This window comes from Motacilla alba, chromosome 6, assembly GCF_015832195.1.
Source record: "Motacilla alba alba isolate MOTALB_02 chromosome 6, Motacilla_alba_V1.0_pri, whole genome shotgun sequence".
NCBI classification, from domain to species: domain Eukaryota; kingdom Metazoa; phylum Chordata; class Aves; order Passeriformes; family Motacillidae; genus Motacilla; species Motacilla alba.
In genome coordinates this window covers 33,083,796-33,111,677 of record NC_052021.1, presented here as the reverse complement: position 1 = coordinate 33,111,677, position 27,882 = coordinate 33,083,796, and the positions used below count along the sequence as shown (strand labels likewise).

Here is a 27,882-nt window from a genome sequence, read left to right as displayed (position 1 = left end):
TCCCCCTGTTTTTATTTGCAGCACTGTCTTATGCAGGATTTGTTTATCAGAAACATCTGTAATGTGCAACATTTTCACATCTCATGCCCCATTAGATAAGTTATTAAGTTACAAGGTCCTTAAAAGTTAGCATGGATAAAAAAACTACTGCTCAGTGAACCTTGTGGGTCCCTTCCAGCTCAGCATATTTTATGATTCTTTAAGAGATAAAAATCTTTGTAACGTGAGAGAAATCAATAGCGTTTGTACTTACAATAAAGGAGCCACAAAAAAAAATTTATATATAATAATAAATAAATTACCTTTCTGCATGTTTTTCCATTCTGCAGGATCTAAAGCATCAGGAATCCATCCCACAGAGAAAGGAATAAACCTCAGTGCAGAGAAAGGCAGACACCTGTGCCATAAAAACACTTGGGGGGGCGTGTGTAATATATTTTATTGGGCAAATATAAAAAGCACTCACATCAATCAAAGCCTAAAGAGGCATTTGGAAGACCTTGGAATACAGAAAAATAATTCTGGAGTAGAGAGGCATCTCACTCCAGCATCCATCAGAGCAGCAATGAGCACTCTCAAAGTTCCACGGCTGCTGCCAGGAGCTGTAAAGAAAACAAGCCATGAATGCCCCCAGAGCTGAGCCCTGCTGCTGACACAGCAGCTCTGCCAGCCCCTGCAGCCACCTCTGCTGCTGGGAACAGCTTCTCACTTGGGGTGGCTCATCTGAATAACCCACAAACTGCTTCTCAAAATCTCTGGGCTAAATCAAGGCTCCTTTTCACCTCCTGCCACAGTCCTTGGGTGACCAAAGCTTTGTCTCCCACTTGTCAGCTGCCCATCAATTTTGTCACCACGTGTGTTTGCCTGTGATAATTCCACCTGGTTCATTTCCCTTTGTGTTGAACACCTCCTGCTTTCCCTGCTCAACACCCCTTTATTTCCTCAAAATCCACAAATTCATATTCCAGGCTGTGAAAATATTTCTGCCTTCACAGAAAAACACCACCACACCAGCAGTTCTTTCACAAATACAGTTCCTAACTTGTACCAGCAACCTTCCAGAGAATATTTCTCATCAGTTTTTAAAACAGCTCTCTTAGACAGCCCAATGCCTCTCCATTCCCTGCACTAAACAAAACCCCAGTTTTTGTTGCTGTCCCATCAGACATTTTGACCCCCACCCAAACTCCTCGTCCCTCGTTGCTGTCATGTGGAAAAAACCTGTACTAATACCATCCTAGCTGACTCTTCATCTCCTTTTAATCCAAATTTAAAATATTTTTTATTCTCTTCCCAATGAATTATCTTTATTTCTCCCTCCTCCTGCAGCTCTGGAAACTGTTAAGTCTTTAGCACCCATGAATATTGTACTTATGAACTGAAAACACCAAGCTGGTCTTGCTTTTCCAAACAACAAAAAGAGAATAGAAAACAAATAAAGATATCCCACTACATTAAAAAAAACAAAAAAACAAAAAACAAAACAACCAACCAAAAAAACTCCAAAAAAACTCCAAAAAAACACCAAACCAATACATTAGAATAAAATCTCATTTAGGCCTCCTATCATCTGTCTTAAGCTGTGTTTAAATTGTCCTTAAAGCCATTCTCTGAAACAGCTCAGGAAAAAATGTACTTGCAAAAGCTGCACAGAGCTAGGAGTTTGCTTTTGATGTCATCATCCAAATGGAGAATAAAAGCCCAGATCTGCTGTGGGGCTGAAAGTTCTGTGCGTGCTGTCCTAACCCAGCTTTACAGCAGATAATGAGATAACCAATGGTTTTATTAAGCAAATGCTGGTGAGGAGTATGGTAATACACAAAGAAAACTTGGTTTGAGCTGTCTTTTGTTTCTGATTATGAACACTCAGGGCATTCAGATAGTGCTCCACACCAAACCAGTCCATCCCAGTCCTTTCCTGGGGCTGACTGGGATTGAATAACACCCCAGCCAAGTATATTGGATAAACATGCACAATTTCAGCTCAATTCTCATAGCATTTCCATCCAATACTGGGCAACCAGTGAGGTAAAATTAGATTTTTTTTTTATATATCCTGACTTGAAACACTTTGTTCTACACCAATCCATCACTGCCTGTCAGTACTTTTTAAGAGCAGTAATGCAAAGTATTTTACCAGACAGCAGGACCTTAAGTGGGAATTAAAACACAATAGAAGTGTGACACATCTGTGCTGCTGGTGTCTCTCTCACTGGTGAAAATTCTCTGCTTTAGTTGTACACTTTGCTCAATAAACTGAAATTTAGTTACAGTATAAGCAAGGTTAAATGCTGCTGTCTGTAGGCCAAGAGAGAAGTAACAGAGTCTTCAAATGAGAGGGGTTTTTTCACATTTATTTGCTGTCTCTTGGCCAGGGACCAAGCTTTCATATTCATAGCAGCATAAAAAGCAACCAAAACAACAACAAGAACTCCTGCTGAGACTATTAAAGTGTCATTTTCAGCAGCAGCACTCCATAAATCACAGAGACATCCTCACCTCAGGTTCTGCCCCTGCAGTCACTGCAGCTGCTTTGCTCACACAGGTGACTGGATCAGCTTTGTTATGGATCAGCTTTGTTATCTCTGTCCCATTCCCTGCCCTGCTTTTAGCCCAGGCAACATTTTCCATGAGGATTTCCTGTGCCAAAATGCAGCTCTCAGCCAGCTTTCCTCCTGGCATCCCCCGCCTTGGGCTGTGGATGGTGAGCTGCAGGTCCAGCTCCAGCCTGGGCTCACGTCCCTGCAATCCAGCAGCCCCAGATTATAGAAAAACAGAGGCTCAGCAAGACCATCCAGTCCCAGGGAATGAACTCAGGTGTCTGGGCAGGTAAAACACAGCCCTCATTAAAGTTCAGGTTAATTCCCAGCTGCAGATCTGGAGTGCAGGGGAGACAGTGGGTCATGGATCAGCCAAACAAAGAGAAAGAGGAAATATCAAAATACACCCGCACACGTCTTTTGGGGGGTTCTGTGTTAAAAGGGAAAATTATCAAAGCCTTCAGGACTAAACTAATTCAAGGTTAGGAGCAGCCCCTCCACTTCCAGCTGCAGAGATGCTGTTCCACATCCCACTGGAGGAATTTGCCATCAAAGAGTCTGGGCTGGAAAATAGGATGGAAGGAGGAACTGCTCTTGACAGCATCTGCTGGCTCTCATTTAACAACAATAAACTGTAATTCTGCTGTTAAAAGGCAGGATATTTCACCTTCACATTTCACAGGCTTTATTCACTGCAATATAAAGTAAATTTAATCTAAACACCTCTATTTCAACAACATTCTTGAGGTAAAAAAAAAAGAAGTGACACCCTTCATTCCCATTGCTATTGCAAAATATTTCTGCTGAAATTGGGGAGGAAAAATGGAGAAGAAAGATCTCTGTAATGCCACTGATAGCATAGATTAAATATTTTAAATTACATGCAGAAAATCCTCCTCCCCTGAAAGGTTTAATAGCAAAGCTGCAAAGAGTGGCTGTGTATTAAGTAGTCTTTATTAAATATCCAGAATATGTTATGTGGTATTTATTCCTTTCCTAGAGTGCATTATCATCAGCCCTTGCACAACAATATATAATTTATATCAATAGCAAAGTTCTCATTGACATCTTTGAAAGCAGCTTATACCCTAATTTACTAAAAGCACTCATCTGCAGAGAGTGTTTCTGTTATTTATTAGAATTAATTAAATCCTTCTGTATTCTGTTAAAGCACACATCTTGTAAGTCCCTGAAGGCCTGGCTGAAAAGAAAAATAAAGTTTTACAGGCCCTATTTTAGCAGAGATAAATAAAGTCAATCAGTCACCAACCTGGTCTGTTAAGACCTGCTCATGAAAGGAATATTAGTTTCAAAATGTTTCATTTTCAAATAGTAAAATGTTCTTCTTGATTTGGTAACATTTTAATCTGCTTTCTCGTATTACACATACCAAAGGGAGAACAAAAAAAAAAAATCGCTGTGGTATGACAATTCAAATTTGTTCAGTGAACCAGGAATATTGCTGTCCATTTCTCAGTGTTTAGGAGATGAGCCTGTACTGCAAATGAGGAAATCAGAGTGCTACTGCTGCTAAATATGTGAAAAACAAGGAAAATGCAGAATAACAGCAATTCACACCTTTGCTTCATGATGTTTTAAGATTAATTTTACCCCCCAAAAAATCCTTAATGTTATTTTAAGATTAATTTTACTAAAAAAAACCTTTGAGGGATTGAACTTTCAATCCCGTCCTGACATTTCTGCCTTACTGAGTAATTTGGGGCCCATCTGGGAGAGGCAGAGATCTCAAAGGTAGGGAGTTTGTAACAACAAGCAAGGAGGGATGGAACACAAAATCAGACAAACAGGGTGGATTAGAGGGAACCATGAAGGTCAGAGGAAAAGTGGAATCCAAACGCAGCAGAACAACCTAACTGAGCATGAAAACTGGACATTATCAGCATCCTGGTGATAACTGCCCTCTGGAGCTAAAATTAAAAGTGCTGTTTCAGATTTGTCTTACAGTACAGCTCAGCCAAGATTAGGAAGCTGTTTTGCTACATTTGAGCCCTCAGAGTTGGAGTTACTTTACATTAATAATGTTTTTTCTTCCACCACCTCCCAAGGCCACTTCTGGTGCCCTTGAAGGATTAGAACTGGCCTCACTCTGGGATTTTTTCATGTATTAAGAGTATTTTAACTGCAGCAAAAGCTGCTAAAGTCTCCCAAGACCTCTGGGCTCATCCACAGAGCGCATAAAAAGAGTTTTTGCTGCTGTGACTCACTGGAGCCCTGCACAGAGCACAAAGGCAGAGCCCTGCCTGTTGCTGCAGCACCCAGGGGTGCAGCCTTTGTGCTGGGATTAGCTCCCACATGCCAGCCCTGCAATCACAGCCAGAGCTCCAGAGCCTCCCCCAGCAGCCACAAAGGTCAGGCTCAGCTGCTCTGCCCAATTATTCCCCAGCCTGGACGAGAGCAAACACTGGGACTCACAGGCTGGACTCAGTGCTGAACTGCAAAATCTGCTCAGCTTCTCTTTCTGGCTCCATTGCTGCCATTTGGAAGATTTTGGGGTGATTATTTTTTTTTAAATAGATTTTCTCCAGGCTCACTGTGGTTGTTAAACCACCCAGAGTGAGACAAGCAGACCACAAAGGCAGCTGGACACCGAGCCTGGACTTTTAAACCCAAGAGCTGTGAAATACTAATCTTGGAGCGAGGAAAAATGGATTTACTCAGGTTTAGGGGGCCAAAATGATCAATCAGCACACAAAGGACTCCTTCCATCACTAATGTGCTTTTGCTGGGAATAATATATGTAAGAAAGATGGAGTTTTTAACCTTTTCACCAGAGAACCACTGCTTTTCAGAATTACTTGACGGCAGCGACGGGGATGAAGAGGAAATTCTTGTCTGTGGAGAAGATTTAGAGCTTAATCCTTTTGATGGCTTGCCTTACTCCTCCCGTTATTATAGACTGATGAAAGAGAGAGAAGAGCTTCCAATATGGCAAGAAAAATGTACTTTCATGGAAACTTTGCTTCATAATCAAATTGTGATTGTGTCAGGAGATGCTAAGACTGGCAAGAGCTCCCAGGTCAGTACAACAGACTGGTTGGGGTTTTTTTTATGTATTCTTAGAATATTTAATGAGGTATGAATTTCAGAGTCACTGGGACTATTGTAATCCAAGTATTAAAGCCAGAAAGGGAGAGTGAAATACAGAATGTGAATAAAGATTAATGCAGTCAAGTACAGATTTAAAATATATTAAACATTTTAATAACTTTCTTCAAGCACTCAAAAAAAATTTTGAAGTTACTTTGTGTTTTGGTTCTGGTTAATGCTGTATCAGGAAAGAAATACAGGGGATTTGTCATAAGATAAAGTGACAAAACATTCCCAGGGAATGAAGGATTGAAATCAGCAGGGTTGATTTTCAGGGAGAATTTATGGTTTTTTCCCCCTCTTCAGCCAGGAGCAAATGTTTTCTCCAACAGCACAAAATTACTTTACAAAACTCACTTTAAAAGAAACCACTGAAGCCACAACCTCAGCTGAGTCTAAGCACACAAGTATCAGTCAGGACTATGAAATTCTGCTTTACCACCATATAACAACCCAGGTCTGTTGTCACAGCAAGTAGAAAAGAATTTTCAAGTAAGTGCTATCAGCCAAAATGCTGTTGTTTATGACTGGGATCCGGAGAGAAATTTCTTGAAGGTAGAGCTGCAGGATAATTACTGTTACAGGGCATCTCGTATATCCTACAGACTGCAATGCTGGACACTTCTAGAGATCACATTTTAAACTAGACACATCACACCTCTCCCTGAAAATTCCTGTGTTCCCATAAAAATGATTCACACCCGAATAATTTTTGAAGTGCCAGGTTTTTACCCCTTGTTATTGCCTGTAATTTACACACAAAAAAACTTGTGTAATAGTAAACAACTTGCTAAGAAATGTTAGCTTTAAAATTGTCCTTTAACAAGGCAAATTTTATGGAACCTTCAATAAGGTGTAGCACATTGCTGGTTGGTTCTTAAACATTTCTAGAAATGCATATAACTATACAGAAATAAATTATATGTCACTGATGCAACTAGGCTTAGATGTTGACTAAATAAAGGGTTAGAAAATAATATTTATAATGCAATTTTAATTTCTCATAACAACACATGGATATTTTCCAATGTTGATGTCAGTAAATATATAAATTAAGGAGCTGCTGCGTAAGTTCCTGGAGCAGTTTAGTTTCAGTTATGTGTTTGCAGAGTAATTCATCTGAAATTACAGATATTGGCTGTGGCATTTGCCAGTTTGAAATCCTGGAATATGTTTTCCATGGATATGATCCAGCAGGAGCAGGTTTGCTGCTGAGCCAGCCCTGAACACAACTGCACCGACCTCGCTGTGATGCCTCGGGTTTTAGCTTTTCTATTTTTCAGGTTCTGTGCTGCTTTAGTGTGTGGGTCTGAGCTTCATATCAGGGGATGGTGAGCTCTGCACAGAGCAGGGAGACAAAACAATTCCTGCTCCAGCTGGGCACCAAGGACAAATGATCCAAAGCTCAGCCCAGGAGCACAAACAGCGTGGGATGGAGAGAGAAAAACAAGCAGGGTGGGAGTGCCTGGGCTAAAGCTGGAACGGGACAATGAACTGCAAGGTGCAAATGGAGCAGAACTTATAAAACTGAGAGACCCCATGACCTGCTCTCCATTTTGCGGCCATTTTGGTTTGTGCTGCCCAAGGTGGATCTATTTGAGGCCTCTTAATAAATCCCTGCTTTATTCTTTAGCTCTGCCCAGCCTCTGTTCTAGGTCAGCCTTCACAAGGCATCAGCTGGATCCATCAGCATGTGCTTGCAGTGACCCTGCTGTCACCCCATCCCCTTGTGCAGCAAATTCCAACCAACCTGAGTCCAGCTGAGCAATTCCCAGACAAACCTTCTAATCCATGTTGAGAATTTAAGAGATTCCAAGAGTCATTGATAATGACCGTGCAGGTTGCAGGCACTGGCGAGCAGCGAGTGCTCAGCTTGGTTTTGCTGTTCCGTGCTGCTGAGAACATTCCGGTTGTTCAGAATTCCAGTCCTGGAGTGAGCTCCTAACAGGAATTAGCCTATGGGAAATTACACTAATAAAAAATTACAGTAATTTCCATTATAATCTAATCAAATACAAACCCCACAGTTTGTACACTGCACCCTCTTTAAAATAAACATTTTTTAGTCCAGAAAGTACTTATTAGTCTTTAAATCCATTATCCCAATATAAGGGGTCGGAAAATGTTATCGTTGGCTTTGCAGTATATTCATTTTAATTTCCTTTACTAGGCTCTTCCACAGAATTCACAAATTTCACAGAATCTCTGGGTTGGAAGAGACCTTCAAGATCATCGAACCCAGCCCCAACAGCTCAACTAAACCCTGGCCCCCAGTGCCACATCCAGGCTTTGTTAAACACACCCAGGGATGGTGACTGCACCACCTCCCCGGGCAGCCATTCCAGAACTTTATCATCCTTTCTGGAAAAGCTTTTTCCCGATATCCAACCCGTATTTCCCTTGGTGCAGCTTGAGACTGTGTCCTCTGTTCTGTCAGTGCTGCCTGGAGACAGAGCCCAGCCCCAGCTGAGCACAGGCACCTTTCAGGAGCTGTGAGAGTGATGAGGGCAGCCCTGAGTCTCCTTTTCTCCAGGCTGAGCACCCCCAGCTCCCTCAGTTGTAGCTCTTTACAAAAAACTATGGGAAAAAATTAAATCCATGAAGCACTTTTGATGACATTGATAACATTGAAAAAAATTAAATCCATGAAGCACTTTTGATAACATGGGCTCGCTCAGCTCGTGCTTTGGCCCGCTCATGGTTTCCAAAGGCGCAGAGCCTGCTGCTCTGGCGCGGCCCTCACGCCGGTGTCCTGCTGTCCCCGCAGGTCCCTCAGTGGTGTGCTGAGCACTGCCTGGCCCCGCGGGCCCGCGGCGCCGTGGTGTGCACGCAGGTGCTGCGCCAGGCCGCCGTGGCGCTGGCCCTGCGCGTGGCCGACCAGATGGACGTCAGCGTGGGCCACGAGGTGGGCTACTGCGTCCCCTTCGAGAGCTGCTGCACGCCCGACACCATCCTGAGGTGGGTGCCTTGGGAGGCCTTTGGGACAAGGTGCGGCTGGAGGAGTTGGCGGCTGGCAGCGCTGCAGAGCTTGCTCTGGAAAGTTGTGGGATCTTTTAAAATCAGGGTGCACTGAGGTAGAAGGGACCCCACAGGGATCATCAGTCCAGCTCCTGGCCCTGCACAGACACCCCAACAATCCCACCCTGGGCATCCCTGGGAGTGTTGTCCAAACTCCCGGAGCTCTGGCAGCCTCAGGGCCGTGCCCATTCCCAGCACCCTCTGGGGAAGAACCTTTCCCCAAATCCAACCTGAAACCCCTGGCCCAGCTCCAGCCATTCATTGCCTCAGTCCTGGCCACCACCGAGCTCAGATCAGAGCCTGCCCCTCTCTGCCCCTCACGTGGAAGTTTCAGACTGCAGTGAGCTCTCTCCTCTCTTCTGCAGAGATTTTGTGATAAATCAATAAGCACTAAAAGGTTTGAAGGAGGCATTCTGGGGTAAATCATGGCAGAGATTTAAGTGGGCAATGTTACTGTCCGTGCAAAACTTCATTAAGCACCTCAGTAACCTCTTTTTCTTTTCCTCTATTTTTTTTTCTATTTTCCAGTACAAGAGTGTTCATTACCAGAAGAGAACAGGGGATAATTTTTCCCAAAGTAAAGTTAAAATTCAAAAGCAATCAAAAAACATGGCCAGAAGAGGGTATATCCAGCAACAAGAGGAAAATAGCATTCAGGGGGATTTTTGGGAGATAAGAAATGCACTTCATGTAGCAAGTACAGGCAGGTGACAGCAGGAGCACAGGAGTTCAGCTTTTGAGCCTCCCAGAAAGTTATGAGTTGTTTTCTCTGGTTCCTTAATGTAGGAGGCACAAAGTATCATACACAGACCACAAGCTTTTTTCTCAGCCACCGGTTTCCAGTGGAGAAGAGGATACTCACCACTTCTGAAAATTTCCAGCATTCTTCCTCTTGCCTGTCCTTTCTCTGTCTGTGGAGAACTCCTTAAACCTCATCCTGCAGCTGCTCCTGTTGAGAGGGAGATGAATCCCTTCCTCTCACACATGAAAACCTGCTTCAAGAATTCCAAGTCCTGCTGAACAGCATAACAAAAATAATATCCTTTAAAAAAACTGTCATCAGAAGGGATAGAAGTGAGAAGAGCCTTATGGTATAAATTAATTGTTCATCTTGGTTCTGGCTCTGCCTCAAGTGCACCTTCTTTTCCTCATCCAAAAGGATTTGTTCCTAGCTCAGGAATTGTTTATGGCATGTGATGGAAGATGAACAGATGATTTCAGGGCAGGAGGATTTCTGCTTTTGCCTGGAGCATCCTTTCCACCACTGTGTCTCTGAGTGTCATTGAATCACATCAGGTTTGTAGCTGCTAAAGGAAGGATTTGAACATGTAACTGAGACTAAAAATACTCCCTGTTCTTATCAAACCTCTCCTGTTGGAACAGAAAGAACCAAGCTGCCCCCGGGACACTGAATTAATTTCTTACAGTAGTAGTCCAAGAATCCTGGTAGAGTTTTGTGCGTGTGTGTTGCAGGTACTGCACAGATGAGATGCTGCAGAGGGAAATGATGTCCACGCCCCTCCTGAACTGCTACGGCGTCATCGTCCTGGACGACGTGCACGAAAGGACTGTGGCCACAGATGCCCTGCTTGGCCTTCTCAAAGAGGTCTTGGCAGCCAGAGCAGAGCTGAGGCTGGTGCTCCTGACTGCCCCCCACATGTGCAGCACGCTGCAGGGGTTCTGTGGCAGCGTGCCCGTGCTGCGCGTGCGGGGCAGGCACCGCGCCCAGGCCGTGTTCTCCTGCAGCGCCCACGGGGACCCCTTCCTGCCTGCCCTCAGGCTGCTCCTGGAGATCCACCACACCAGGGAGAAGGGGGACATTGTCATCTTCCTGGCATCTGAGCAAGTAAGCTGCTAACCTGATGCCTTAAGTTTTAGCTTTTGTATTTTCCACATCCTGTGCTGCATTAGTGTATAACTCTCAACTTCATATAAAGTCTCAGCAAGTTCTCCTCACAGCTCAGTCACACAAAACAATCCTTTTCCAGGCCCAAAAGTGCAAACAACAGTGAATTGGGAAGTGCAAACTGGGAGGATGGGACTGCATCCCCTGGAGCTGGAATTGGACAATTAACCCCAACATGGAAATGGACCATAACTCATAAGAGTGTGAGAACTCATGACACGCTGTCCATCTTGGGTCCATCTACATTAGAAATAGAATCAATATAGTCTCCTATATTTTAGCAAAAATACTGCACAAAGAAACTTTGATTAAACTCCTGGCTGTCCATTCCAGTCAAATATTCTGAAAGCAACAACATTTCAACATTAACCCCAGTATGGAAACGAACCAAAACTTACAAAAGTGTGAAAACTCATGACCTGGAGTCCATCCTGGGTGGAGCCTTGGCCAGGCTCTTGTACTGCCCAAGGTGTGTCCTGTGAAGGCCTTTAAATAAATCCCTGCTTTATTCCTTTAACTCTGCCTAGTCTCTGTCCTAGCCTCTCTAGGAATCAATCCTGTTCTCTTTCTGATTTTAATCAGGAAAGGTGGGTTTTTTTTATCTGAAAATACCTTGCTGTCAGTAGCTAAGACAGCAGATGTGCCACCAGGTTTTATAATTTTGGGGTTTTCCTTCAAAGAGGTCATGGCATAACACTGTGTTTTATACACAGAAAATATCTATATAATACATTAATACTGTGGAGACAATATCTATATTTTCTGTAGGTTTAAAGAAAGGCCACCATCCTTTTGTGTGATACAAAAAGCTGTAACAGCAACACACAGGAGCAGGGATTTAATAACCTGTCCTGGCATTGGGCATCCCACAGTTTGTGCTATCCCTGTTGGGTGGGAATGGACACATGGACACAGGTCCAGCCTCCATCAATGTCCTACAGCACAGGGGTATTTTTACCTTCAGCCTCCCAAGGAGATTTTTCCATTTGGATTCTTCTTCCCAACCATTTGTGTGCACAGCAGCAGGAGGAAAATGTCACTCCAGAGGTGTGACAGAAAATCCAGGAATCTGCACAGGCTTGGCCATTCTAAATTGTGACACCTTTGAATCTTTGTGGACAGCAGTTGTTCCCTAAATTCACTATACCAGGTCTTTTATAGCTGTCAAAGCAATCTGACAACCAAATAAATATTTCAGTATTTGTGATTAGAATTATTATTTTCCTGATAATGATCCCCAATCTTCCACTGTGTGTCATTAAATCTGCTTTAGAGCAACAAACTCCCCAGGAAATAATGACTTTTCACATACGAAGATAATTTTCCACAATCTACCCAGGTAGTGTTTGTTGCTTTTCACTGTTAAAAGGGGGATGGATATGAAACACTTTTAATAGTGTCAAGAATAATTTTTAAACCTTATAGACACCAATTTTACAAATGATAAAGTAATGAATTCTCTGTGTTAGTCCCCATATTTACAATAAATAATGTTATAGAGAAAAAACTCACTCTCCATTTCAAAAGGTTGGGAAGAAAGTTTTATTTCTGCTTAAAAGGGTTTTTTTTGACAGGAAAATTCCCCACAAAACTAAAATAGGAATTTCTTTCTTGCCAAGAAGAGATCACTCATTTTTCTCTCTCACAATGAACAGAGCACTCATTACAAACCAGAACATCCCATGAATTCTTGTTTAACTGTGATTTAAAGTTTCATAGTGGTAATGGTTCACTGTTCCCAAGTACTCAAGTGTCTTTTAAACTAAACAAAAACATGAATTAACCAAGAACATCAGGATTTATGAGCTGCCCTGCTGCCAGCCTTGCTCTTAGATGTCACTCCTGTATCTTTATAACCATTTTTATGGAGCACTTTCAACCTGTAACTGCTGGAAATGTGGTGTCACTGTCAAAGAGAAGCTCAGTCTGGCTTTTCAATTTTGCAAAACCTTTGCTAATAAAAATGCTTTTAAAAAAAAAATTCCCTTTCAGACTGAGGAAGGCCATGAATTATTTTCGTATGCCTTTCAAAAAATCGTGCAGAACATAAATGGTTTCCTTTTACCCCTCCCCAACAACAACAACAAAACACCAAAAAAACAACAAAAAAAAAAGCTTTTGTAATTCATATCCAACCTCTGGATCTGTGAACTCTTTTAAAGGTGATGTTCCACCAACACAAGTTAGGGACCATTTTATTGACTTTATTAAATCTTTATAGGGTTTATTAATCACTGGGGGAAAAGAATTCAAACCTTTACAACACTTATATCTACTCAAATATAATAATAAAGGGAAAGTAGGGAGGTTTCTGCATATTTTGATCGTTTTATGTGTTGCAATTGGACTAAGATAACAATTTTGTAAGGAAAAAATGTATTTCTCTTGATTACAGGAAATTGAAAAAGCTTATCAGATGATCAGACAGGAACAACCCATTTTAAACCCTGACCTTGGAGAACTGATCCCCATCCCTTTGTACCCCACAAAACAAGACCTGACCCCCAAACTAATTCAAAACAAGCAGAAATGCTGCAAAAAATACAGGAGGAAAGTGCTACTCACCACCAGCTCTGGAGAGCCCTTGATCTGGACTAAAAACGTGACTTTTGTCATCGATGTTGGTGTGGAGACAAGAAAGGTCAGTGAAGGGAAGCAGAAGGACTTTGTCCAAAATAAACTCTGCAAAAGGGCTTTTTCAGGGCAGGGGAGAGGGAATTGTGCAGCTCAGATTAACGCAAATGGTCTCCAGAGGATCATGTGGTTTTCTCTTCTTTCCCAGCACAGGTTCTATGGTATTTTTAACATGTAAATTAATAGAATTTAAACCATTTTCATGGGCATTTCATGTGAAAATCAAGCAAGAAATCACAGTTACTTCCCAAATTCAATCAGAAATTGGATTTTTGGAGTTTCTAAAGCCAGATGAACACTTCCAGTTGAAACTGCCACTCATTTGGGCACCAAACACATGACAGATTGTTTCCAAAATAAATCTCACTTGAGTTCTGGCCTATCAGGCATGAATCTCTCTTCAGTATTTAATACATAAAGCAGAATACAATCACTTCTTAGGCAGCTGTTGGCAGATCTCCTGGTTTAAGAGATTATTTCATCCCTTATTTAATGACTTAGTAATTGCCCACCCAGGGAATCTCTATTTTTTCAAGCTGCTTGTGCTCCTCCTGGACATGTGCTCCCATCCAAATACCTGATTGCATTTAGAACTAATTAGATAAATTAATTAAATTAATTAATTTATCTAGTTAATACTTAACCTTTTCCAGTTCATTCTAATTTTGGCCTAATTTCTTGTTTTCCACCCTGGGAAGGATTAGTGCAGCTGCAAAAAAAAAAACCACCTCATTTGTTTTATTTCTACAAAACTGATGTTCTGAGGGATGAGTAACTGTGCAGGAACATGAACTGGAGAGCTGCACTACTACAGGTTTTGTAACTGTCCTGGTTAAAATAAAAAGTCCAGTACCAGGCAAAAGAAACAATGTAATGTATTTCCTTTCCATAGTACAAGGTGGAATAACCAAAATTGGAGTTAAGTGTTCCTAAAATTTTGGAGCAGAGATCATTAATCCTGATTGGCCTTGCAAGTATTTCAGGGAAAAGCTCGTGAACCACCAGTACCTTTCATTTGCGTTGCAAAAAGCTGTCATTTAAAAGGTTTTTAACTGGGAATTATGAACTAACTCAGTCTCAAGGCAAGTTTTAAAAAGTTACAGTTTTTTGTGCAAGGAAGAAGAGCCCAAAAGCAGTTTTCAATTAGACCATGCTTATTTCTAAACTTATTCCTACAACTGCAGTTTTCTTGAATGGCAGAAATGAATTTCACTGCCATGGTAACCTGAAGCCCAAAGTACAATCCAACAAATTACAAATGTTGTCAATTTAAAATACAAATCAATGGGAACAGATCAGATCCAACAGTCCTGATGTCTATCAAATCACCTCTCTCAGTGATGCAATTTTTACCTTTAATTCAGTTCTTTTGTTCAGTCCTGTGGCATTCCTCCCTCAGCAGTTCAAATTCCCATTCAGCCAAAGTCAGCTGAGCACAGAGGGAACAGGAGAAGTTCAGTGCAGAGCAAAATCCCACCTGAGCCTTGCAGCTGGGGCAAATCAGCAATTCACATTCAGGAAAAGAAATTTGTGCCCTGCACTGAAGGATTTTTTTTTATTTTTTTAATTTTTATCTTCTTTTTTATCCGCTTGAAGCACACAGAGTTGACTCAGAAGGCAGGAGTAGAGAGCTGCCTTATCCTGGCAGTTTTATGTCTTGCTGGACACCACAGGCTTGTGGCCAGAGCAGGGAGTGAATTCAGCTCCTCAGCTTAATGCAAATAAAGCATAATTAAGATAACTATAAACCATGGCATCATACATCTCTAATGCAGCCCTCATCTCCTGTAATTTCAGTATTAAGATAAAAATCTGGAGTTAGGGAGCAAATTGCTGTCAGAAAACATTGGGATTCTGTCACTGCAAGAAATAAATAATATTTTTGGATGTTTTTCTTGATGATACCATTTTCTGCTTTAGTAAGGTACATTTTTTCAGGGGAAAAAAAAAGGCATTTATCTCAGAGCACACTTAGAGTGACTGCAAAACATCTGTCAGTTTGTCAGGGTGCTGAGTGCTCTCCTTCCCAAGCTGCCGAAATGAAAAGAAATGAAAACTGTTACTACCCTTTCTGTAAAATGACCTAGAGAGAAATTCAGTACAGACCATTCATATTTTTGCAGCCCTTGTGTACTTGTCTGATGCTTGGTGTCTCTTTCATTTAAAGGTGTACAATCCTAGAATCAGAGCAGACTCTGTTCTAACCCAGCCTATCAGCCAAAGTCAAGCAGAGGTGCATAAACAAATTCTGGGCATGTCTCCATCAGGTAGAAATATTAGCTCAAAATTTAAATCCATTAGCTCAAATTAATTAATACGATCAACGTGGCAACCTGAGGAGGAAGCATTTTAAAAAAGGTAATTTTCCTGAATTCTCTTCCAGGGAAAATCTTCTGCTTGTACCCTGAAGAATTTACATACAAGGAAATGAAGGCAGAAATTCCAGCTAAAGTTCAGGAATCCAAGCTCACCAGCTTGGTCCTGTTCCTGAAGAGGATGGACATAGCAGGCTTTGCACACTGTGACTTCATCAGCAGCCCAGGTAAGGGGATGCACCACTTTCTCATATTTTTATTATTATTTTAGAGGCTCTTTCCAGGTTAATTTTACCCTGTCGCTCACAGGATTGTTTTTTATTTAAGGACTTGTAATAATATCACCCTGCTTTTCCCATTTACCTGCTACAGCCATTCTCAGCTCAATAGCACTTACAAAAAAGACCATAAAGTATCTGAATGGACTTGGAATGCTAACAAAAAAATCAATATTCCAAGTATCTTCTCATCTAGGTTACATATTATTTTCCTGTAGCCCACAAAGAAAATTTGTGCCTTGTTGTACGAGGTTTTGTACAGATATCCAACAAAATATATTCCTTTAATCAAAAGTTTACAAGCCAAATAAACCACTGTTGTTACCTGGGGGATGTGTGTGGAGGAAATGAGCTTCCTCCTTATCCTCCAGCATCTCCCACCTCAAATTTACAATGGGCTGTTCCTTAAGGACAATATTCCTTATAAAATAAACCCAAATACACTTTCAATACTAGGCAGGGAAAACATTGAATTTTGAGGTAAGAGAGTGAAGGAAGTTACCTTTTTTTTTTCCCCTTGACTCCATAATTTAGGGTTTTTTCTATAGAAGGATATTTTCCTCTGTTCTGGCTTATCACAAACCCCAAGAGCCACTGCAGATTCTGCTGTTGCTTTGAAACCATTTGAAGTGAGGGAAATAGTCCTGATTTCATTGCTTTGGGGATTGCTGGCTTCATTCATGATAATTTTTCAGTGCAAAAAGGAAAATTTCTTATATTATCCTGCCTTTCCTCATGCACTTACACAAAATTGGAATGATCTCTTCTATGAGTTGTTCACTGTCATTAATCAGTAATAAAGTGCTAATTCTCACTGTTGGATGTTGCAATAGACAATTAAGTGGAATTTAAAAGAAAATTTATTCTGCTTTCCCCTTGTGTGTCTGTTTAGCAGAAACATGCCTAAAAGAAATTGGAAAAACTTGACCAGTCTGATGGCAATTAATTCAAAAGCAATGAGAACTGCAATATTTTGGCCTTGTGTCATCTCCTATGCTGAAACCACAAAATCTACATGGAAAATGCTTATGGAATAGTTTGTTCCCACTCAAATTTAAAATGTATTTTACTATTAAAAATATACTAAAACATATTAATGCTTTTCCTGGATATGAAGAAAGTTGGTATTGAACTGTAGAAGGAATTAGTAAAATTATACGAGGGAAAGCATTCGGCATTTTTGGATTTAAAGGGGACAGCATTCAGAGAGAATGAAATGCTAGGGGCACAGAAGGGTTTCACAGATGCAGGAATTCTAAGTTTTGGCTGTATGTTTGGATAATGCAGCTGAAGAAAGCATTGTCCTGATGTGTAAAAAATTGTGAAGGTATTTGATGAGTGAAGGAATTGGCTTTACTTGGACGGACATCACATGTGACAAAGCTTTTGCTGGCTAGATCAAGAGTGTCAGGTGCAGGTACTGAACAGGTTTAGGAATTACTAAATTATTGTCCACTAAGTACAGTGGACAAACTGGCTGAATCAAGAACAAAATCCCACAAACTGCTTGAACAAAGGAAAACTCCCACAAACACTGCAAGGGTGCTCTGAAAAGAGAGGAGAAAATCTGCACAATTTCCTTGGCTGCTTCCTGCCTTGCACAGTTAAACATTTGAGACACAGCTTTGATGATCCAGCACAGCTCTTCCTTTCACCAGGACACATCACACATTGGCTTTCTTTCCACTTTGGAGCAGGCAGTGAACTTTTGTCCTACCGGCACTTGGATTGATCCTACAGAACCCTCCAGAGATGAGTGCAAAGCTCCCACAGTCAGAGCACAGAGTTTGAAGTGCCTGCTGTGGAATTCTCTGAAAGAAACTGGAGCACCCAAGGGATAAACTTGTCAGGGGAGTCAGTTCTTGTGTTAGACCAGCTCACAGAACTCAAAACACATCAGGCTTTCAAGCACACAAACCCAAGAATGGTTTGGGCTGGAAGGGAACCTAAAGATCACCCAGTTCCATCCCTGCCATGGATTTGACTGTTCCATGGCTCTTCACCTCCTTGGAGCTGAGTTCCCTTGGAGTAAAAGGAGTAAAAACATTGCAGCATCCCCTGTGGGCCACAGGCTTCCTCTGCTCTGTTTCTGTCCAACAAACCTCCTCACCTTGTCTTTGCAGCTGAAGCACTGGGAGGCTTTAGGGGTTCTAAGAGGTGGTGGAGTCACCATCCCTGGGTGTGTTTAACACAGCCTGGATGTGGCACTGCGTGCCGTGGTCTGGTTGAGGTGGTGGGACTGGGTTGGACTTGATGATCTTGAAGGTCTCTTCCAACCCAGTGATTCTGTGAATTCTCTGAATTCTAGGTGAATTTCTCCTAAAAAAAAAAATCAAGTTTTCACTGAGATGACAGAGTAAGACACGGGCATGAACTGGTGAACAAACAAATCAGAAGGACACTGGAATTCATAGCAAGAAGTACTTCTCAATCTGTCTCCTGCACATGGAGAACGTGCAGCAGATAAGAGACAAAAAATACATCAGTAAAACATTTTATTTCTGCTCAGCAACAATGTGCACAAGGGATTTTTTTTTTCTGCTGCTCTTTGAGGAGAAATAAAAGCCTGGATTAGGTCTGACTCATTACTGCATTATGAAAGCAACAAACATGTCAGGCTTACAGCTGCTGCATTTAATTCATGCCATAATCGAGAGCAGCAAATGCAGCAGAGCTCGTTCCCCTTTCTGGAATTCATGAGCCAGAGGAAAATGAACCTGGCACTGCAGCTCCAAAGTGCATTAGAGGGATCCCCGTGCCCCTAGAACAGGGATGTGTTTACATTCTGATCAGTAATTCAGATAGATCTTTGCTGGGGTTTATAATGGGACAAAAGAATTCCAGTCCCATAGATTGCAGCAACGTTGAGTACTTTTGTAAATCACTGGAAAATCCTTATTTAAGCAAAGTGAAGCATTAGAAAGATGAAGCCATGTAAAATTTCTCTGTGGGATCAAGGGGAAAGCATTTGCAGATTCTGCATTCATTCAGGATTTCCCTCAACAATTTTCAGATTTAAGGATGCATCAATGGTCATGACCATGACATTTGAGAGCTATGCTTTCACAACCCCCTGGAGAATATGTTTCTAGAAAATTCAGAATAAGAGTTGTATACATTTATACAATTTCAAATTGTTTCAGAAAAATAAATTGTTGGCATATTTTCACTGGAGAATGTCAAAGACAGAAACTCAATGCACCATGTAAGTTCTGCTCAACAGAGGTCACTTCAGGGCAGATCTATTATCTTAAATTTACTTGTTAATTCTTTGAGTTTTAAATTCTGTATTTCATTAATTAAGTGATGTGTGCAGACATTATTCAGTATATTCTGTCAGGACAGGCCAGGTCAGGCCCTGTCCTGGCTGTTCCTGCTGGCAGAAAAGCACAGCAGGGACATCACCAGCCAGACTGGAGGAGTGATGAAGCAGTGTGAGGGGGAATGGAAACACTGCAAAGTGTGAGTTTGGGGAGGTCATTTTTAATGATCAACTATCATTTCAAAATAATAGTTATAGAACTGGTAGCTTCAGAGCAAAACAGACTCATAAAAAATCCTGACTCAGAAGGTGCAGGGGGGAAAAGAGAATCAGGACAGAGAAACTTGTGCCTGCAGAAGAAAAGTCTTTGCATAATTTGAGGAAAACTTGGCACAGACGCCTCCCTGTTTTCAGTTTGCTGTCCAAGGAGCAGTGTTAGAAAGCAGGAACAGCAAACACCCTGCCCCAGGACTGCTCTCCCTGCAGTAATTACTTTGGCAGTTCTTTCTGCAGTTCAGCCCAACAGAACCTGCAAAACCTTAAGCACAACATTCCTTCACCTGACATCCATGGCAGCCCTAACTTTTTAAAGTTATTCCTCTGGAAGGAAGAGATCTATCAAAAAAAAGGTATTTTACAAACTCAGCATTTGCAGAGTAGGAGACCAGAGCACAGGAGCTGTGGATCTCCAGAGAAGCACAAGAGAGCAGTTAAATGCACTATTAAAAATCATGACATTTAAGTTTCATTCCTATCTCTAATACCCACTTATTACAGACCAAATCCCTAAATCACTTGCTTCCTAATGCAACAAGAATAATACTTTGGAATTTATCTGCTCACACCTTGAGCACTTGCATTTCAGGATGTGGTGCTGAAGACTACAGGTGTAGCTGCCTGTAGAGACAGAATTTCCTCTGTTCACATCAAAGTCCCAGAAATATGAAACCAAGAATATCATTTTAAGTAGCTTGAAACTCTCAAATAAACAATCTCAGTGCTAACAATAACATTAAGTTATATATTTGCTTTCCTAAGCCCAAGAAGGATCAAAAGCAGGATCTGTATTTACATAAAACTGGTCAGATTTCCTAAAATGAGCCCAGAACAACCCAGTCTTGAGCAGCCAAAGAACACAGAGCAGGGAAAGAAAATATCAGATTAGGAAATACCTTTTAAAATTCCAGGCATGTGAGAGCTTCTTGTTGAAAGCGCAGGACACATCTTGAGAGGCTTTTTGAGCTTTGCTGCTGTGAAAGCAGCAGTGAAGTCACAAATCCTCGTGGTTCACACTCAAGGCAGCAGTGGCTGAAGCCCTAAAAAGCCCTACTCTGGTGTTTTATTTTTGCTTTTTTACTGTTGCTTCACCTGCTCTAATCCACCTTTACTATCTTGTCCTTTCTAGAGCAATAAAACTCCAGGAATCTTTTTTTTCTTTTTCTTCTTCTCCTTTTTTTTTTTTCCAGAAAACTCATAGCATGACAGGGACGTAATTTGTGCTTATAAATCTCAAGACAACTAACTCTAGGGCATAAAAATGCAAATTACTGATGCCATCAGGGGGTTGAAATTGGCTGCCATATAACCATATATTTTGTGAGCTCTAGCACAAACTACTTTGTAGAATTCTGGAAAATAGCTTTCCATGATCTCTAGTAATTACTACACATCTGAGTGACCCTTTTACTATCCCTGATTTTTATTTCCTGTCACTGACACATTCATGATCAGCTGCTGCTTCTCATTGCTTTAAAACTCCTCAGTATTTTCTTCTCAGATGCTTCAGCTTTTGCAAGGGCTCATGGTTTATCCCACTGAACCCCACATTTCTTATAATGAATGTCCTCTCTGGATAGAATTGTGCAGGCAGAGGGAAGAACTCTGAGACTGAAATGAAGCAGGTCCACAGTTTCAAAAGGAATTTGCAGGTTCCTGAGAGAATTTGTCTGAAAACTGGGGGTTATAAACTTAACCAGAATCACATTAGCAGATTGAGATGCTGGAGAAGTTCTGGAAAAGCTCATATAAGGGGAATTATTAAACTTTTTCCCCCTTCAGACGTAATAGAATGAGGTTAAAAGCAACAGGTGCTTATTTGCTTCCCACTTTATTTTTTCCTTGACTGTAAGTGGTTAATTCCAGAGAGATGGCAATAAACAGTTCACTGCCAATGAAGTCAAAACCTGATCTTGAGATTTTCTTGCAGAATGTGTGGGGAAAGAGTGGCAAAATGTGACCTAGCAGCCAATTGCAGCCTTGCTTTGCTTTTAGTCTTGGTGATGCCATACACATTCCCACTCTTAATGAATGCAAGGAATTATTTCTAGTCATCTACTAATGAAGATCCAAGTGCAAATGCACCCCCTGCCTGCGTGGGCAGCTGTGCTTGTGGTCTGGATATTTTATTTAGGGATTTTTCCCCATTAATGTACAGACTGACAGCACCTGACAAATGGCCAGCGCAGCTTCCCAGGGCTGGGGATGAGGCCAAGTCCTGCTGCAGTGGAAATTCTGCCACCAGCTTCAAATTTAACTTGTTATCCATAAAACTGAGAAAATATCAAGCAGATCCTTAGGCTGGAGTAAGGAGAAAGTTGCTGCAGTGGCTGGAGAGCAGCTGTGAATGTAAATGAACTGCTACCCATGAAAGATATTGACCGTTCAATATAACCTGGAATAGAAATCTACCTGGGAAAAAAGCTGGGAGGAAAGAACCTTAAAGAACCTTCACACTTCAGGAGTTCCCAAATTTCCATCGTGTTTTTATGCTCTGGAAACAATTTTTTGGAGTGTAGGCCTGACAATTTCAACTTGAGGCTCCCTCTCTCAACCACATAAAGCTCTTCTATGCTTGTTTGACCTCCCTTTAGCACCATCAGATCTCCTACAGACCTGCTCAAGTCCTAATTTAAAGTTGATTTGCTTAATCCTGTCCTCTCAGGACATTTTCTTATATTCCCTCAATATTTTTGCTGCCTCACTGTTCTCACTTCTACCTGTGGAGGTTGTAAGGAGGTTATAACCCACACTAAGGGAAAACTGAACATTGAATTTTGTGGAGTGAGAAAGTAGAGGCAATTGCTAGGGAGATATTTTCTTTTACTACATTCCCATTTTTCTTCTGGTATTATGACAATCTATGTAAAAGAAATATAATAATTAAAAAGGCCAAGAGAACTCCAAATACCTTCAAGAATAACAGTTATAACTTCTGTAAATATCAGAATATCTCCTCTGGTTAAAAAAGATCTTTCCTAGACCTGTTCTGTATCTCAGCACCCCTCCAATGGGACCACCCCTCTTAAAAAAGAATGAACACAAAAAACTCACCTGAAAACTGCCAATAATGGAAGCAGTTTTGACAGAGTCTAAGGGTATTGAGGATTGTGTCTGGGCTTTTGACAAAATTTTTTCTGACATTAAAAGTATCAACAAAGTGATTTGCAGGTCTAGGATTGTTACCTCTTATTTTCTTCCTCCAGAATTTTCTCAGCCTTTCATTCATCCATTACTTTTTGTTCTTAATCACTTATTTTTGTTCAAATATTATTGTTCTTATTTTTGTTCAAATAAAAGGAGTATCATTTTCCCACAGCTGAAACATTATAATGAGAGTTCAGGCATTCAATCCTGTGTACCACTCTCAAGAACTGGAATTCTCTTCCCTTTTCCTTAGCTCCTGAAAACCTGATGCAGGCTTTGGAAGATCTGGACTATCTGGCAGCGCTGGACAACAATGGAAACCTCTCTGAATTTGGGATTATTATGTCAGAATTCCCCCTGGATCCTCAGCTGTCCAAGTCACTGCTGGCTTCGTGTGAATTTGAGTGTGTGGATGAGATGCTCACCATTGCAGCCATGGTCACAGGTACTCCTGCATCAGCCCTCACCTGCCCAATCCAGACTCCTTCCAAATCTATCCGTAAAAGCAAATTTTTGTTTTCCTCATCCTGCTTACTTCAAGTAAATGAATGTATTTGGCTGTTCAAGTCTTAACTGAGAGGATACAAGGAAAGCTAAATAAAGAATTCCCACAGAGAATTCCATTTCCAGCCTTCAGCTGCCCATTGGCTTTCTCCCTTTTGTCAGAAACATCCCTTCAAAATGAAACCTGCTTATTTGAATCTACATTTCTGCAGCAGATCAGTGCAGCAAAAAAAGGAAGTTCTAATCATAAAACATTGAACTGTTTACCTACAAAGAATTACTTTGTGATCTTGTCTCTCTACTTAAAATATTTTATAAAACTGACATGACCTTGGGGTCTTGGGCAGCAAACACAGAACCACAGGATATCAAGCTGCATGACTTGTTCTCCTTGTAGGACAACTTTTTGTGCCCAAACTGGGTTGATTTTTAACTGGTGATGGTTTTTCTAAAGTACATATAACAAATGTAAATGATTGAGCATAGGCACAATTCAATTTTAGAAAAGCTCAACCATCTCAAAAGATGCAAAAGCAAAATGCACATGAAAGCACAAATTTCAACATTGAGGGGCAAATTAAGGCACTAAATCAAAAGATGTCTTTTTATAATAAAGAAACCATTTGTTGGATTCTGGCTAAATTAGGTTGTGACATTAGGAAGCTTTTTTGGCATCAGCCTGAGAGAAAGCTGCTCTTTTGTTTTTGCAACACACATTAATTATACAATATCATTGTCACTGCTAGAAACTAAGGGATGGGGTTATTTTCAAACTAAGAATGATTTATTGCTCAGACAAACATCAGCCTCAGAGGCTGTGAGATTTCAGAGGGGCAAGCATTCAGCCATAGCTCAGGAGCAGTCACAAGTTCTTTGTTACAAGGCAATCTAGAACTTTCTAACCCAATGGACAGTTTCCACAGGGTTTATTTTGCTTTTCTAACCTATCACCTTTACAGACTTCTGCTGCACTCTGGATGCTTTTGTCCAAAGGGCTTCTGTCTCACAGGCACACATTTGCTTCTGTTCTAACGTCTAAACTCTCAGCTTATTCCATACAGCCCCACCCCTACATTACAAACCCTTCACCATCTTACCAGTGCAGTTTCTCTCTCACTTAAGGCATATTCTTACTTACAACTCTAGAAATATGAGTTTGATTTTTCTGCTTAATCTCTGTGTATTGTATTTTTATATCAATCCAATCTTCCTCCAAGGCTGCAGATCAAACCCTTCAGTGTCCGTGGGAGTTTCTGTTTTTCTGATTCCCACAAAACAAGACTGGAAGGACACCCACAAAAATAAACCCCTAGTGAATGCAGCAGGTTCAGTTCTTCAGCAGCAATCCAATACTGGGGGTTAAAGGCAACTGAGGAAGGAAAAACCCAAAAACAGCAGTGGGGTTTTGTGCATGCTCCTTGTGTTTTCACCACTGGCTTGGTTTTTCCTCAGCTCCCAGCTGCTTCCTGCACGCCCCTCCTGGCACAGAGGAGATCGCTCGGAGCCGCTGGCGCCGCTTCTCCCACCCTGCAGGAGATCACTTCACCCTCATCAACATCTTCAACGCCTTCAAGGCAGCCACTGCCAACCCCACACACCCAGGCAAGTGTGCCCGAGCCAAAATCAAGCACACTGGGACCAGTGTGGGAAAAAAACAAACCCAAAAATCGGGTGATTCTTTCTAGAATTGCTGATATGCGGGGAGAAACCTATGGGAGTAGATAGTGCTGATGAATATTAATTTACTAATTAAAGAAAAACATCCTAGGACAGCATCTCTTACCCAGCAGGGATCCATAACCACTATTCCAACTGTCCTTTGAAGTGGCACTGTACAAAACCAGAATGATGGTTCCTCCTGTAGAGGCACAAAATCCAAGTTTAGGATGAATAAAAGCTGTTGAGGAGGGCCTCAATTTCCCAAGAGCCCAACAGTTCTGGTGGGGTTTGGATAGCTGTGAACTGAAAGGAAAATTCAAGGGACAAATGGAAAGTAGTAAAGTCCACATTTGGAGGAACACAAATAAAAGCCAGGAGACTGAAAGCAGCAGAAGCTCTTCACTGCATTTTCCCCTGCTCAAGCATCCTGCTCCAGCTCATTTAGCCCAAGTCCAGTGCTCAGACAGCAGAGGGATGAATTTGCACACACTGAGTAAAAACTTGAGACAGGAAAGCAGGATTGTCTCCTGTTCAGCCATGTGGAATGCTGAAGGGAGCTCCAGGAGAGCCAGTCCTTTACCAGAGTGCAGCATCAGCATCTGCACTACAGGTGTGATTTCAACTCCATATCCTGGCCTAAATCCACAAGGCCTGAAAAATAGAATTGCGACTCATTCTCTGGGAAGCTTTAATCATAACAGAGCAAAGAAGGGATTAGATGCAGGAAGAAATAGCTGCAATTCTACAAAACTAACTGAGGATATCAAGTATTGCCCACTTTGTGAGCTGAGCCTAAGCTGTGTGGCTCATTACCAGAATTTTGGACATCATCTGCAGCAGTGCAAGAGCGTTTATAACACAGAGCAGCACCTCTGCATCAGTGAGATTCTGAGATTCTACTTTAAGCCAAAACATTGTTTTTTCCCCCACAGACTTCAGCAGTGAGAAATGGTGCTGTGATTATTTCCTGAGCTGCTCTGCTCTGAGCATGGCAGAGATGATCAGAGCTGAGCTGGTGGAGATCATGAAGCGCATTGAACTTCCCATCTCTGAACCAGACTTTGGATCAGAAGGAAATCTACTAAGCATTAAGAAAGCTCTTTTATCTGGTTACTTCATGCATGTAAGGAAAAACTGTGGTTTCATCTTCCTGCACTGTTAAATTATGTAGAATGCTTTCAGAAAACTTAAGCTCATTAGTGAAATCTCTTGATTACCATAAAAGCCTTTTTTTTTTTTTTTTCCCAGTGTATCAAACTCTTCTTCCCATTTCAGCCTTTTCTCTGGGGTTCATCTCTCACTGCATGGAGTTCACACTCTCCATAGCAAGAAAAAAACTGCCAATATACTTTTCACTCAAAGAACTCTTACACCTCAAAAAAAGCTCTTGAAATTGCAATATTCTCCCAGGAATTATCTCCTTTTTGAAGGTGAAAATTGCCTGGAAATAGAGAAATGACTTGGATATATTTAGGTGTGCATAACAGACAGCTTGCCTCATCTCAGGAAGGCACTCTAACTGTAATTGTAAATGTAAACTAGATTGATTGATTCCCACTTGAGTCCCCAGGCTTTCCTTCACATCCCTGTTCAGTCTCCACACAAAAATCACCTCTCAACTGCACATTTCATGGCCTGACACATTGTATTTAAAAGTCTATGAAAAGTATATGTGCTAAAGAATACATGTTTACATGTTTTCACACGGACCTGCAAAGCAAAACTCAGATAGTTTTGTAATTATTTGTGGCAGCTTCCTTTCAAATACACAAATGAACATTTTCTTTGAGTCTCATTTCACGGTACCCAGTCCCAAGCTTTCCCACACAAACTTGGGAAGAGGTTCCAGTTGAAAGTATCTGAAGGGAAGTTTAAATTCTGGTTTAAATCTAAAAGGCACCAATCAATTAAATAATGGGTAACTCTCCACATTGGTTTTTTTCAGATTGCTCGTGATGTGGATGGCTCAGGGAACTATTTAATGTTAACACACAAACAAGTGGCCCAACTCCACCCCTTCTCATCCTATTACAACAGCAGGAGGATTCCAGAGTGGGTTTTATTCCACGAGTTCAGCATCTCAGAGGGCAATTCCATCAGAGTTGTCTCTGAGATCTCCCCCCATCTGTAAGTGAACTGTGATGCAACTGCTTCTTCACTCTTAAATCCACAAAATCATCACTTTGGGAGGATAAAAAAAGATAAAAAGGGAAGATCTGTGATCCCAGGCCCTCGCTATTCTCAGTAGTTGCCACTGTAACTATAATCAATTAAAAAGCCCACATTATGAGCTGCAGGAGTTTCTTACAAGGTAAAATATACAGAAGAAAATTTCAAACAGAGTTAACAGAGCAGTGTGCTCACACATGAATCCAGCTGGAAAGGTCTTTGTTCCCTGAAAACCTATTTTCCAGCAAATCCTTTTCTTAACATATTTTCTCTACCCAGCCAGCTGAATCATGGCTGCTTATGGATTCAGGGAGAGACCAGAGTCCTCCTGCTGCAGAAATCTCTTTACACAAAGAATATACATTTCACTCTCCCGTTTTTTCTATTTCCCATATTCATGGAGAGCTTTTTTCATAATGTTATTGAACCACTGTGTTCTAAAGCAGGGAAATTCCTATTTAATGCAGCCTGCAGCACTGGGAACTGCATTGCAGCTCAAGTGCAGGCTGAGGATTTTCAGTGCCAGGCTACTGAAAGCACAAACTCCTACTACATCTTGCAGAGAATCTTGGATTCTTGCAGAGTTTTGGGTTGAAATATCAACTTTGTAGCTTCTTTTAGATACGTCTGGAAATAATTATTCAAGTATTTCAAAAATCGATTAAAAATTAATAATGTTTTGTGTGATTTCCTCCCCAGATTTGCAGAGCTGGTGCCTCAATATTATTTCAGCAATCTTCCTCCAAGTGAAAGCAAGGATATTCTGCAGGAAGTGATCAATCACTTGGCACCTGTTTCAGCCACAAAGGAGGAACAGAAAACTGCCAGTGACAGCAAAGAAAACGAGGAATTTCCCCAAGCTCCCACTGAGCAGAGATGTGTTATTCAGTGAATGTAGACTGAACCATCACATCCTGGACAGCAATAAATAAAAGCAATATATCCAAAACACATCCCCACCTTAACCTATCAAATTATTTCAAACTTTTGACATAAATATATTTAACAGAAGAAACAAAGAAAAAGCACTTTTCTCAAGAAAAGGAGTTGCAGGCATTGTTTTGGA

At 41.3% G+C, this 27,882-nt stretch overlaps 1 protein-coding gene across 1 annotated transcript; it reads left to right on the top strand.

The window, feature by feature from the left end:
- The first annotated feature begins 4,725 nt into the window (after positions 1-4,725).
- On the top strand, positions 4,726-27,777 carry DHX32 (DEAH-box helicase 32 (putative)). The gene is made up of 11 exons (XM_038140678.1): positions 4,726-5,577; positions 8,416-8,606; positions 10,140-10,512; positions 12,968-13,213; positions 15,374-15,473; positions 15,590-15,748; positions 22,738-22,929; positions 24,441-24,590; positions 25,580-25,770; positions 26,593-26,774; positions 27,516-27,777. Exons 1-11 carry the CDS (start codon positions 5,308-5,310, stop codon positions 27,706-27,708), a joined length of 2,247 nt encoding a protein of 748 aa, XP_037996606.1. The 5' UTR covers positions 4,726-5,307; the 3' UTR covers positions 27,709-27,777.
- The last annotated feature ends 105 nt before the right edge of the window (positions 27,778-27,882 follow it).

Excerpts from the sequence above, each read along its gene's own strand:
- DHX32 (XM_038140678.1), top strand. The coding sequence starts at position 5,308 with ATGGAGTTTTTAACCTTTTCACCAGAGAACCACTGCTTTTCAGAATTA. Across the intron at positions 22,930-24,440 it reads CATTGCAGCCATGGTCACAG|CTCCCAGCTGCTTCCTGCAC; the intron begins GTACTCCTGCAT and ends GTTTTTCCTCAG. Across the intron at positions 25,771-26,592 it reads TATCTGGTTACTTCATGCAT|ATTGCTCGTGATGTGGATGG; the intron begins GTAAGGAAAAAC and ends GGTTTTTTTCAG.